At 40.4% G+C, this 13,482-nt stretch overlaps 2 protein-coding genes and 1 pseudogene across 3 annotated transcripts in view; 1 reads left to right on the top strand and 2 right to left on the bottom strand.

The window, feature by feature from the left end:
- Window positions 1-5,716: 5,716 nt before the first annotated feature.
- Window positions 5,717-6,701, bottom strand: LOC105079429 (uncharacterized; annotated as a pseudogene).
- An 11-nt stretch (window positions 6,702-6,712) lies between these two features.
- The window catches only part of ZNF81 (zinc finger protein 81), a 70,691-nt gene continuing 63,921 nt past the window's right edge, over window positions 6,713-13,482 (top strand). The window contains exons 1-2 of one of the 2 annotated variants that reach the window (XM_010968100.3): window positions 6,713-6,869; window positions 11,367-11,612. In XM_010968100.3, the coding sequence (XP_010966402.1) occupies window positions 11,541-11,612 (72 nt within the window). In that variant the 5' untranslated portion in view covers window positions 6,713-6,869; window positions 11,367-11,540. The remainder of the gene's footprint in view (window positions 6,870-11,366; window positions 11,613-13,482) is intronic. The other variant, XM_074359577.1, reaches the window with a different exon arrangement.
- Window positions 10,067-11,356, bottom strand: LOC105079430 (ribosomal biogenesis factor-like). Its single transcript, XM_074359598.1, has one exon. The coding sequence runs from the start codon at window positions 10,484-10,486 to the stop codon at window positions 10,082-10,084; it is 405 nt and encodes a 134-aa protein (XP_074215699.1). The 5' UTR covers window positions 10,487-11,356; the 3' UTR covers window positions 10,067-10,081.

Consider the following 13,482-nt stretch of genomic DNA (forward strand, 5'->3'; position numbering starts at 1 on the left):
GCCCAATCAGGAGTGAGCTCCATGCAAATGAAGTACTACAAATGGGCCAATCAGAAGTTAGGGAAGTGGGCCAATCAGGAGTGAGAATAACCAATCAGAAGTGAGAGTAATAACCAATCGGGAGTGAAGGAAATAAACAATCAGAAGTGAGCTCAGGGAACCAATAGAATTTTAGGTGTAAGTTAGCCGCTTTAGAGGCAAAAAGTGGGATAAAGCCTCTGGGCCAGGGAACCAGACGCTAGTGGGAGGAGAGCAGCGGCCCTGCCTAGGGGTCCTGCTGGTCTTTTTATGGGGCTTCCCGCCTCATTAGTTTTCTTGCTTCTGATGTGTGCCGCCTGCTGGGTGAGGCTAGTCTAGAGGCTTGTTCAGGCTTCCTGGCGGAAGTGCCTGCCCACTTGTGGGTGGAGCTGAGTCTTGACTGTCCGGTGTGTGGGGCTGTATCTAGAGGTGTGTGTAGAGGCGGCTGTGGGCTCAGAAAGTCTTTAGACAGCTTGTCAGCTGATGGGTAGGGATGTGTCCCCATCTAGTTAGTTGTTTGGCTTGAGGCATCCTATCACCAGATCTTACAGGCTATTGGGTGGGGCCAGGTCTTGCTGCTAATGACCCAAGAAAGATGTCACCCTCCAGAAAGGAGAATTCATGCAAGTGAATGCTCCTTGGTATGTCCACCACTGTGTCTATGTCCCCAGGGTAAGCCATAGCCATCCCTTGCCTCCCAAGGAGACCCTCCAACACCAGCAGGTAGGTCTGGCCCGGGCTCCTATGAAATTACTGCTTTTGCCCTTGGGTCCCAGTGCGTGTGAGATTTTGTGTGCATCCTTTAAGAGTGAAGTCTCATTTCCCCCAGTCCTGTAGGGCTCCTGCAGTTAAGCCCTGCTTGCCTTCAAAGCCAAATTCTCTGGGGGCTCCTTTTGCTGGTGCTGGACCCCCAAGCTGGGGAGCTTGATGTGAGGCTCAGAACTCTCACTCCTGTGGGTGAACCTCTGCAATATAATTGTTCTCCAGTTTGTGGGTCACTCACCCAGGGGTATGGGACTTGATTATATCATGAGTCCACCCCTCCTACCTATCTTGTTATGGTTTTTTTCTGTATGTCTTTAGTTATGGAAGATCTGTTCTGGTAGGTTCCAGTCTTTTTCATCAAAGGTTGTTCTGTGGTTAGTTGTGATTTTGTTGTGTTCATGAGAGGAGATGAGCTCCAGCTCCTTCTACTCTACCGTCTTGGCTGCCAGCCCAAATTGATTCCTATGAGGTTTAAAGTTAACTATCAGTCATCCTAGTCCCTCAGTGTGCCTATGTAAGGGGCTGTCAGCTAGTTGTTTCCATATCTGCAATTTCCCTGGTACTCTGCAAAATAATCTTGGTGTTCTTGGTGTATCATTTTGTTTCTACTTTATGTGTCTTGTAAGTTACAGGAGGCAGTTTCTCTTTCATGTTCTTCAAGTCCTGATAGAGCCAAGGGTTGTTTTCTCTGTCTAATACAATGTGTCAATAAAAACATCTTCTAGGAGATTTTATTATTCATGGTTCCTCGGAAAATAAAATCTAAGTAGTAAGAACACAAGTGCAACATTGCAACAAATTTCCAGTCCTGCCCCACAAGGAGTTTGCTGCCCCTTAGCACCTCAAATATGGAAATTATGGAGAAAGCATTGCTCCTCTGGGAGACATTGTTGGGGCAGAGGTGAAAAGAACCCATGATATCCCTTCAATGGACGAGCTACTGGACATTCTTCAAAACCCAGCTCACATACCTCCTTTGGGAAGCCCTCTCTGACAGTGGTGGGAGACTCCACTGATAGCCCTTCTGACCCAGCAGGTCCTATTTGAAAGGACCTAGCTCTGAGCTCTGGTGTTTTCTATATCTTCATGCCCTCAGACCAATCACATTGTTTTTGGGCCCCAGTTCAACATTCTGGACAGGATAGGGCTGGGCTCTGTGATTACCCAATAGTAGTGTGAATTTTTTTTCCATTACAAAGCTGAGTGTAAAATTAAGCTACTATTCCCTTCTATCTACTGACACATGTTAATGGTTGTGGCTGTTGGTCCAAAGGTTCCTGCTCAGTAAATGCTGTAAAACATTTTTCGCCTACACAAGGAAGGCATGCAAGACATGACTGATCAGAAGACTGTGGTTATTACTCCTTTGCATCTACTGTAGGACAAAGAGGTGCTCGTTATTATGTCCTTAATTGCAGGTATGAAAATATTCTGACCTTGCATTCTTCCTGGTTTCAGCTGGATGCTCACATAAATATGAAGGTTGGAGACTAGCCTGCTCCAGAATGCAGGAGAGTCAGTGGTAGAGTTTAAAAGGAAACTCTGTTCTTCCTAATTAAAGTGGCAGTCCCCCAGCATTTCCAGTTCACATCACTCTGTCCTATCCAGCCACCTTTAGAGTTATCACCTTTTAACAAACAATGTTTATTGCCTCTCTTCTCCACTAGGATGCTAGGGACTTGGGGGCTGTTTTGTTTTACCAAACATCAAGTACCAAGAGCAGTGACTGGTGATCAATAAATATTTGATGAATGAACAAATAGGGTGTTACATACTTAGACATTCTACGTCTCTAGTATTTCCTGTGTTACTCATACCAAGTCAGTTTTATAATTAGTCATGCCATCCTGCCTGCAGAGTCTTTTGGAAGGATAATTAATCTTTTAAGAAAATGAATCCAGTCTATGTGTGTTACTGCTCTTCCCATGTGGGATAAAGATACTAAAAATAAAGCAGTTGATTACTCCACATATGTGAGAAGCAGAAATCACTTTAGTATCAGTACAAAGACACGAGCAAACAGTAGATGAATAATGTATCTGTAATTTCCAATAAACAGGAAGGCTGTGAAGAAAATGAAAGCATGGCGAGGAGCTAGAGAGTTTGGTAAGTTAGGAAAGAAAAATATCTGAAGAAAGACATTTGAGCAGGTGCATAAATGGTGTGATGGAGTGAGCCTTGCAGAAGGGGCACTTTGGCGGTGGCCACGGTAAGAGTCAGGACCATGAAGCTCCTGCCTCCCTGCTCATCCCACCCCGGGGAGGCATCTCTGGGCTGCGGCCATAGATTTTCTTACCCCGTTCAAGGAAGGGACAGCACTTTTCTCCATGAAGACTTTTCTCTTTTTACATTTAGATATTTATCTAACAGTTTAATTCTCCCAATTAACTTCAATATTAAGTTAGTTTTAATAATATAGTTAGCACTTGTGCACCTACCACCCAAAAGAAAAAGGTATGGCCTTGACAATAACCTCCCTCTAGCCACGTGTTCCCCCAATTCATTGCCCTGCCTGCCCTCAACGGAGGTAACCACCATCCTAAATCCCAAGTTCATCCACTTTTGATATCCTTTTTGTATAATTTTACCGCAACTATACAAAATCCTAAACAGTTCATGTTCTTTATATTAGTAGCTTTTAATTTTATAAAAGTGTGTTATGCTTTCTATACTATTTTTGGGAATCACGGGTATTTTCCCTTAAATTCATCCTTATTGTTGGTTACTGATCTAGTTCATTCATTTTGATGCCTGTTGATGAACATCCATTTTTGTTTCCAGGTTTTGCTGTCATGAACAGGGTACCATGCATGCTCTAGGTTTCTAGGTTGAAAGTGATCCTCTTGGATATATTCCCTAAGAGGGGGCTGGCTAGATTGTGAGGTATGTAAATATTCACGGTAGGAGGAAATTCCAACTATTTTCTAAGGTGGTTACACTGGTTTATATTCCTTCAACAGGGCAAAAAGTTCCTGTGGGTGTACATCTGCTCCACCACTTTGGATTGTCAGACTTAAATTTTGGCAAATTGAATGAGTATAAAGTATCATCTCATCCTGTGCTGATTTGTATTTCCCTGAGAACTGAAGACTTGGAACATCTCTTCATATGTTTATTGGCTCTTTCTTTCTTCTCTGAAATAGTCTAAAAGACCTAGTTTAAAAAAAATTTTTAACTTTATTTTTTATTGAAGTGTAGTTGACTTACAATGTTAGTTTCAGGTGTACAGCAAAGCAATTCCATTATACATAAATATATATACCTATATTTTCAGATTCTTTTCCATTATAGCTTATGACAAGAAACTGAATATGGTTCCCTGTGCTATACAGTAATAGACCTATTTTTTAAAAAAACGTAACCATAGTACTATTATGACACTCAACATTAACAATGATTCCTGGTCCTCTATTACACATGTATGTGTGCCAAATGTGCTTCCACTGCTTCCATTTCTTCTTTCATTTATTCATTCAACAAACACCCAGACCAGGGCTCTAGGCGTAGAAAGAGAATCTGGGATAATTAGAGAGTCCAACACTCTAAGAAATTAAAAGCTAGCTCAAAGTTTTTATAATCTGCTCTGCCCTTCATCAGGCTGGGAGAACAGACACAGATAAAGACAGATGCAAAATTAACAGGAAACATTATTTCTCCCAAGGATGTCCTGTAGCTGTAATGCCATAAAAACTCCTACTTTGTGGGACTACTGCTTTTTCAGTCACTGAGAAACTGTGTTCTCTACAATCATAGACTATCAGAAGCTGCTGTGTGAAATGGTAACAGTACAAATAAAATATCCCACTCTTGCTAGAGATTGTTAAGTCACTTAGACACAAAAGAGCAGCTAAGATTTCCAGCCCAGGCAGAGAGAAGGGGTATCTAGACACAAAATTCTATATCTATCTTAACTTTATTGTTTCCAATGAAACAGGATTCTGGGTTCACTTTACCGTCCACATACAGCCCTGCTTTGCTTTGAGTTTACCAAATGCTGCTTCATTTACATTTCATCGGAACGTCCCCATTCCTCAGAATCCAATAATGACTTTATTTTTTCCTTTGTTTAGTGAGCCACTACACGGTTCCTCTGGTGTATGGTCTCCCTCATTGACTGACAGATCTGTCAGACTGAAAATTAGTCCCAGATGGTCTTAGGCTGATTGGAGTAGGACACCTTTACATTCCAGATTATTCAACTGAGGCCCAGAGGGGATGTGACTGGACTGAGAGCATCCAGCAAGTGCATGCCTGAGCCCTTCAAAATGTTAGAGCATGCAGATAGCTAGATATGAGCACAGAAAGGGGGGTGCAGGCCAAATGGCAGGGATTGGGCAAAAAGGAGGGGCATGGGGCCAAATGCAGAAAACCATACATGTAAATAACAGGGGGTCCCTGGGCAGACATAGAAAAGCAGGAACATCTGGGCTGATAAACGGTCACACATTTTGGGGTGACAAGTGCCTGGAGGCCTACAAAGAAAGGTGGGAAAAGGCAGGACTCTCCAGTGTTTCCAATGAATTTAAATAAAATTTAATAAATTTCAATAAAATTAGCCTTACAGGTTAGAAGTACACATCATGCACTGACACCATGACACTTCAGATTCAGACTAAGGACAAAAATCCCTCCTCCCCTCGGGAAGGTGGAGTTGGGATGAAAATCAGGAAATAAGACCCCAAACCCTTCCTTCCCCAATGAATATACTGCCCATTCATTTTTACATTCTGTGTAACCAACTTACCAAAAAACCCCAGCACAGCTGCTCACCTGAGCCTGCCCGCTCTCCCCTGGAGAGTGTACTATCCATCCCTTAATAAATCCCCGCTTTCTTAACCCCCGTGTCTCATCTCTGAATTCTTTCTGGGATGAGGTAAGAACCAAATCACTGGCAACAAAAATACTTTCTTCACTTGAGGATTCAGAAAGGCCTTCAGTGGGGCACAGAGCCTTCTATCTCTGTCAGGAGGCCTTCCTGGTGGAGGAGATATCTGAACTCGGTTTTGAAGGATAAGTAGGCATTCCCAGGTGAAGGGCGGCACACCTTCTTCCCCTTCTGCCCAGTGACCTCTCCCAGGAGGGCAGGAGCATCTCCAGAATCTCCACATTGGTGGTGATAAGGGGCAGCAAACTGGTTCAAGGGCAGAATCAGTCTAGCCTTAAAGCTACATTTGCAAAGTAAGGGCCTTATTACTACATAGATTTTATTTTCTGGGAAAATAAAAATAATAAAATCTCCTAAAGACATTTTTAAAGACGTTGCGTTAAAGTAAGGAAAAATAAAAATCATTATTAATATATATTTTTATTTTAGCTGAGGTAGCCAGAGTAGGAGATAATGTAGATTATGGGAACATCCAAATCCCACAGCCAAACCCCACAAGCCCAGCAGAGGGGAAACTTAACACTGACTTCTCTCCTTTTCACCCCCAGTGCTGTATCCTAGGAGGGCTTGCAGGTCCCTGATTTCTTCCCTTTCTTTCCTCGTGGTATGTTCCAGGAGAGGCCTGCAACCAGTCTGACTTCTCCTCCCTTCTCATCCTTCGCTATCTGCCACGAGACAGCAGCCACTCTGCGTCTTTCCAGAGGCCCCTCAGCTTCTCTGAAATTATTACACAGATCCATTGGGTACAGATCCAGAGACCCCTCCTCCAGGAAGCCCGCCCAGAGATAAGTCCCCACCCCTGTGAGACAGCTCCACTGCTCTGCAAAGTGAGTTTAGACGCTTCCTCACCCTCTGTACGGAATGGACATTCCTCCAACATGGCGTGCCCCGTGGGGAAGCGCGACCTGGGCGCGGCCATGTTCCCCGCCTGACTACGGCGGCCGAGAGGCACCAGATGCCCCAAAACACCGACTCCGTAATGACTCCATGTTGACTCTTGGCTGGCGATGGCTTCTAATGTGATTGTGCGCATGTGCAGAGCCACGCCCCTCAGGGCGAAGCCCCAAATCCCGAGAAGGGGCGGTGCTAGAGGTGGTGACCGGAAGCGGCTGCGGTTTTCAGCCGCGGTTTGATAGTTGTTGTCAAGAGGATCTCAGTGCCTTTGCCGGAGGGATGTGGAGGTGATGGGGACCCGGGGAGGGTGAGTGTTGGGGAATTCTGTGTGGTCAGTGATGCTTCTCCGAATGTAGTTGGGTGATTCGCTCGTTATTTTTCAGGCTTTCCTCTTATCTCATATCAACGTTAAGGTCTTAAAGTTCACTCTGAGACCCACAAGATTTGGTTCATTACGTTCTAAGTGTTTTCTCAGAGTTGATCATTTTTCTTTTGCCCATGAATTATTTGGAAGTACATTTTCATTTTACGAAAGTTTATCTTTTTACTAGACTTCTAACCTTAGTGTTCTGTGGTCAGAAATATGTCTACATGAAGCTCATTCCTTGAAATCTGAGGGGACTCATGGCCTAGTCCTTGGTAAATTTTTAATACATGTTCCATGTCTAATTCGAAAATAATATTTAATTGTTCAGTTGTCAACTGTGTTATACAAAATTTGTACTCTTTTTTGTCTGTTTATCCTATTACAGAGAAAGGAGAGATTCGTCTCCACTGTGATAGTGATTTGTTCATTTCTCCTTCCTCGTGACCATGATCCATTCTGAGTTAAGTTTTGTATAAAGTGTGAGACTTAGATCGATGTCCATTTTTTTTCGGATATCCAATTACTCAAACACCGTTTGTTAAAAAGACTGTATTTCCTCCACTTACTTGTTCTGCACCTTTGTGAAAAATAAATGGGCTGTACTTTTGTGGGGCTATTTCTAGGTTCCCTATTTTGTTCCATTGATCTATGTGTCTGTTTACTTTTATCATGAATGTGTGTTGAGTTTTGTCAATACTGTATGAATTTATATGATCCTGTGATTTTTTTCTACTTTACCTTGTTAATATGGGGGAATACACTGATTTTTGAATATTGAACCAGCCTTACACTCCTGGAATAAATCTCACTTTGTTGTGGTGTGCAATTCTTTTTTCTATACTGCAGGAGTTGATTAGCTAATAGTTTTTTCTTTGAGCATTTTTGTGCCTAAGTTCATGAGAGATGTTGGTCTATAATTTTCTTTTTTTGTACCATCTTTGGTTTTAGTATTAGGGTAATACTGGTCTCATAGAATGAGTCAGGAAGTGTTCTCTCCCCTTCTGCTTTGTGGAAGAGATTGTGTAGAACGATGCTATTTTTTCTTTAAATGTTTGCTGGAATTCTCCTGTGAAACCATCTGGGCCTGGAAATTTCCTTTTGGAAGTTTTTTGATTATGGCTCCAATTTCTGTGGTAGTTAAATGACTATTCAGGTTATCTAATATCTTCTCAGAGTATCTATGTATTTAATAGTAGGTAATTTGTAGGAGTCTGTGTTTTGTGAGGAATTGGAGTATTTCATCCAAGTTGTTAATTTACATGCATAAGGTAGTTTGTGGTATCCCCTTTTCTTTTAATAGTTGCAGGATCTATAGTTATATCTCCTGTTTCATTTCTGATGTTGGTAATCTGTGTCTTCTCTCTTTTCATCTTTGTCAGTCTTGCTAGAGGATTACCAATTTTATCAATCTTCTCAAAGAACCAGCTGTTTGGTTTCATTGATTTATCTCTGTTGTTTTTCTGTTTTCAATTTCACTGATTTTGCTCTTATGTTTATTCCTTCCTTCCTTCTTGCTTTGGGTTTACTTTGCCCTTCTTTTTCTAGTATCCTGTGGTGGGAGCTTACCTTATTGATTTCATTCCTTAATTCTTTTCTAATGTAAACATTTAGGATTGTAAGTTTCCCTCTCAATACTGCTTTATCTGCATCCTGCAAATTTTGATATGTTGCATTTCATTTTGATGCATTACTTTTTAATTTCCCTTGAGACTTCCTCTTTGATCCATGGATCATATACAAATGTTTTGTTTAATTTCCAAATGTTTGGAGACTTTCCCATGAACTTTCTCTTATTGATTTCTAGTTTGAAGCTATTATAGTCAAAGAACATACGCTGTGTGATTTCAATTTGTTGAGGTTTGTTTTATGCCCCGGGGTAAGGCATGTCTTGGAGAATGTTGCACAGGTAATTGAAGAGAATGTGTATCCTATTTGTCTGGAGTAGGGTGGGTATGTTCAGTTAGTTTGACTTTTTTTTTTTTTTGGTCTTTTGATTAACAGGAGTAGGCTTTTCTTAGAGCTTTTTTTGTCTGTGCCTTTTGATGGCTCTGAGTTATAAGCTTCTCTAGTGCCCTGTTTGTGATATATGGGAGGGAAAATGAAGGGAATTCACCACTGTGTTGTGAGATCTGTAGACTCGCCACCTTCCCTTTCTACTTTTCAGAGTCTTTCCATTTGTATTTGTTGTGTTATGTCATTTTACTTCTGGGTCTCTTCTACATTCATTATTCTCGTCTATCTGTTTTTTCCTGTATTAATTTTGTTAATTTACATTTTGCTGGGGAAGCACCTGTTTCTCATAAATATTAAATACGTTGCTGTACAGTTATGCGTAATATCCCACAATAACTACTTCGAAACACTGCCTCATCTGGAAAAGATTTTCTCTCTCTCTCTCTCTCTCTCTATATATATATATATATATCTGTGTGTCTTTTTATATATATATGCACACACACATATATACACACATACATACATACACACACACACATACGTACATATGTATGTTTTTTAACCCTTCTGTATTTCATTTGCTAGGGCATTATCTATGACATTGTTCATTTTAAAGGACCAGCTCTTTGTTTTCTTTAAACCCCTATTGTTACATTTATTTGATTTATCTAAGGTTTTTATTATTAGCTTCTTTTCTTTTTTTTCTTTTATTGAGTTATAGTCCGTTTACAATGTTGTGTCAGTTTCTGGTGTACAGCACAATTCTTCAGTCATACATGAATATACATATATTCATTTTCATATTCTCTTTCACTGTGAGCTACTACAAGATATTGAATATAGTTCCCTGTGCTATACAGTAGAAACTTGTTATCTGTTTTATATATACCAGTCAGTATTTGCAAACTCGAACTCCCAGTCTATCCCTTCCCACCCCCCTCCTCCCTCCCCACTGGCAACCACAAGTCTGTATTCTATGTCTGTGAGTCTGTTTCTGTTTTATACATAAGTTCATTTGTCTCTTTTTTAAAGGTTTTAATTAATCACTACTGCTTAATTTTGTTTTTCCTACTTCTGATGATTTTGGTTGAACACATAATTCTTTTTTGGGGGTTTTATTTCTTTATTTACTTACTGTATAAAACATTTAATTTAGTGGCCTTTGGGTGGGGGGAATTTGATACATCACCAGTGTATTACAGCGGAGCCGTTAATCTTGTAGCTTCATCAACATTAGCGGGTTCATTTTTATGACACTGCTGAGGTGTCAGCTGTTTCTGCAGAGGTTCAAGAGAAGGGCCTTTTGAGAAATGTGCAAATGCCTTTTGTGTATCTGCAAAAGCTTTGTTCGCTCTATTAACTTTTTCATCACACACATCATATACATAAGAAGTGTTTATCTTCAGAAGATTAGTGGTAAACTGGTTTGGCTTTATTTTTAACCTTAACGTTTTTTGGCTGGTTATATGGAAAACATTCCTGGACCTCTGCCCTCTTAGTTTGTTCTTGGCCATTGTCTTCCATACCCTCTGCTGCTGCTCAAGCTCCAGGTGACGCCGTCTGCACCTGTTGTATTTGTTTTTAATTAGAAGTAAAGCCATTTGAAGCCATGCATTTCACTCTGTGTACAACTTTAGCATGTTCCATGGCTATGGGTGAAAACTGTGTAGCTTCTGTATTGATTTCTGACTTTGATCCTGGGTTATTTAGGAAAGTGTTTCTTTTCTTTTAAAACAGATTTATTTATTTAGATATATAGAACAGGTTTATTCAGATATATTCACTACTGTAAATTCACCCTTCTAAAATATACAATTCCGTGGTTTTTAGTACATCCACAGAGTTGTGCGATGATCACCACAGTCTAATTTTAGAACATTTTCAACGTGCCAGAAAGAAACCTTGTGCACGTTCGCAGACATCCATCATTCATTCCACCCCGCACCCCTAGCCCTAGGCAACTTCTGGTCAGTTTTCTGTCTCTTATGTATTTGCCTATTCTGACATTTCATATAAGTGGAATCATAAAATATATGGTCTTTCGTGACTGGCTTCTTTCATGTAAGATAATGATTTCAAGGTATAAAATAAAATGAAAGGTATGAACAAGTTAAATTTTAAACACTTCAAGATGATGTGCCAAAGAACAACACAGAGGTGACATGATTGTTGTGCAAATTAAATGAGGGACCTCCTTCGACACATTACATGATTCCCTGTAATAACAATACTTGCTAATATGAATTAAATGTTCACCTGGGCCAATCTGGTGCTAAAAGTAGCTAAAAGTTGGCAGAGCTAAAATTTAAGCCTTTATTAATTTTAGTCTAAATCTCATGATCTCACTCATATTCCAACTTGATGAATAACTCCAATAGGTGTTGGCCTGGCTTTATCTACTCCACAGTATCCAGTGCCCTCCCAGGAAGCGTTTGTGGGGTGAACGCTGAGTGACTGACCATGTGGACACTGTCTTTCCAGGTTTCTTGGAGTCTCTGAGGAGCCGCTGGGTCAGACCCCGTAGTGAAGGCTACAGGATCTTCCTTCTGGCCCCAGGAGCTCTGGTTGAATCCACAGGTGCCCACCTATTCTTGGGCTCCTGGGAAGATCAGAATTGTCCACAAGAGAGCCTGAGAGCTGAGGCCCCGCGTGACCATGCCTGCCGATCAGAGCTCTCCTGGGCCATCCGTGGCCCTGACTACAGAGGGACCTGACAGCTCCTGTGAGGTAAGGAGGAGGAAGAGGCGCCCAGTAGCAGGAATTCATCCAGAATGAAAGATAGTTGCATTATTTTAATTTGTATGACTTTTTTTTTTTAGCCAGGCAGCATAATCAGGATTTTTATGGTGGGTGATTCATTTCCTTCTGTGAATTTCCTTCTCTTCTCCTATCCATTGCTGATTTATTTATCTTAGCTTATGGATTTTTAAAGAGATTTTTTAAAAAAAATAAAGGTTAATAACCCTTTATCATTCTTGTATATTTTTGTGAATATTTTTGCCACCCTAATTTGAAATTAGTTTCTAGTTTTATTCACAAGTGGCAAAAGATGTCAGTTCTCTAAATCTTTAAAAATGTCTCTTCCCTGCTTTTTTTGTTTTTAAAAAATATATTTTATTGAAGTACAGTCAGTTTACAATGTTGTGTCAATTTCTGGTGTATAGCACAATGCTTCAGTCACATAGGAACATACACATGTTTGTTCTCATATTCTTCACCATAGGTTACTATAAGATGTTGAATGTGGTTCCCTGTGCCATACAGTATAAACTTGTTTTTTTTTAATCTATTTTTTATATATAGTAGTTAGTATCTGCAAATCTCCCAACTCCCAATTTATACGTTCCCACCCCCTCCCCCCAACTGGTAACCATAAGTTTGTTTTCTCTTCCCTGCTTTTGTTTCTCTCAAATTCCAGCTCCCTAGAAGAAAGCACTCTTAATCTTTTTAATGGATTCTTTTTTTTTTTTTAGTTTTGGGCATTATCTATTGACTTTCCACTCTAGAAGGTGGATATTTAGCTTTTCCATGCATCCGCACTCACATACACATTTGTTTCTATCATTGTTTTGATCAAATCTACCATCAGTGTTTATTATCGTGTTTATAGGTGAGTCATGCAGTGTCCATGCTGTGGTTACTATTTCTGTACAACTTTTTCTTTTCCCTGGAATTAACCATTTTCTGGTTTAGTTGTTTCTTTGCTTTACTATACATATCAATGATTCAACTCCAAATTCTTTCCAGCTGTTTAAGTCTCCTCTCTGTATATTCAAACATATTAGGTAATAATCATAGTGACTATAATTATAAACACTCATATAATATTTACTATGTGCCCAGCACTGTTACACACACACACTACATATGCTAACTCATCTCATAATGACCTCGAGAAGTAGATGCCATTGTTATGCCCATTTTATAGAGGGGAAAACTGGGGCATAGAGAGAAACTATTTGGCCCAAGTAAACACAGCTAGCGATAGGGGAGGCTATCTCAACTTTGGGCATCAGTGTCTTCTCCTGGTAATCTTTTTTTAATGGAGATACTGGGGATTGAGCCCAGGACCTTGTGCATGCCAAGCGTATGCTCTACCTCTGAGCTATACTCCACCCCTTATCAATGTCTTCTCTTTGAAGAAATCTCTCCTGGACCTTGTTGACTTGCTGAAGGCTGGTCTGGTTGACCTCTCAGCTTCACACACAGCTATGACCTTGGAGTCTTCTGTTTGCCATTCCCCAGTAAATCCTTTTTACCTCTGTCTTGTGTCAGCTTCCCTTTCCTGGGGATCCTATGTCTTCCCTCCTGTTTCCTGTATCCTGTGTCTTCCTCTTTATTGGTTTACCCCCTCATTTTGTGGGAGCACATCCTCCAGTATATCCTTGAGAATGGATGTGTGACAGGTGGACTTTATGAAGCTTTGCATGTCTGAAACTGTCATGTAAAGTATATTCACATAATATATGTAATTGTATAAATACATTTATAGAAATCAAAAAGTAATAAATGCCATGGAAATATATTTATTTGACCCTGACACTAAATTTATCTTTTTGGCTGGTATAGAATTCTAGTTTGGAAATCATTTTTGTGC

Source organism: Camelus bactrianus, chromosome X (genome assembly GCF_048773025.1).
Source record: "Camelus bactrianus isolate YW-2024 breed Bactrian camel chromosome X, ASM4877302v1, whole genome shotgun sequence".
NCBI lineage: Eukaryota > Metazoa > Chordata > Mammalia > Artiodactyla > Camelidae > Camelus > Camelus bactrianus.

Bases quoted from the DNA above. Each gene is read 5' to 3' on its own strand.
- LOC105079430 (XM_074359598.1), bottom strand. From the start codon at position 10,486: ATGGCTTTACTTCTAATTAAAAACAAATACAACAGGTGCAGACGGCGT.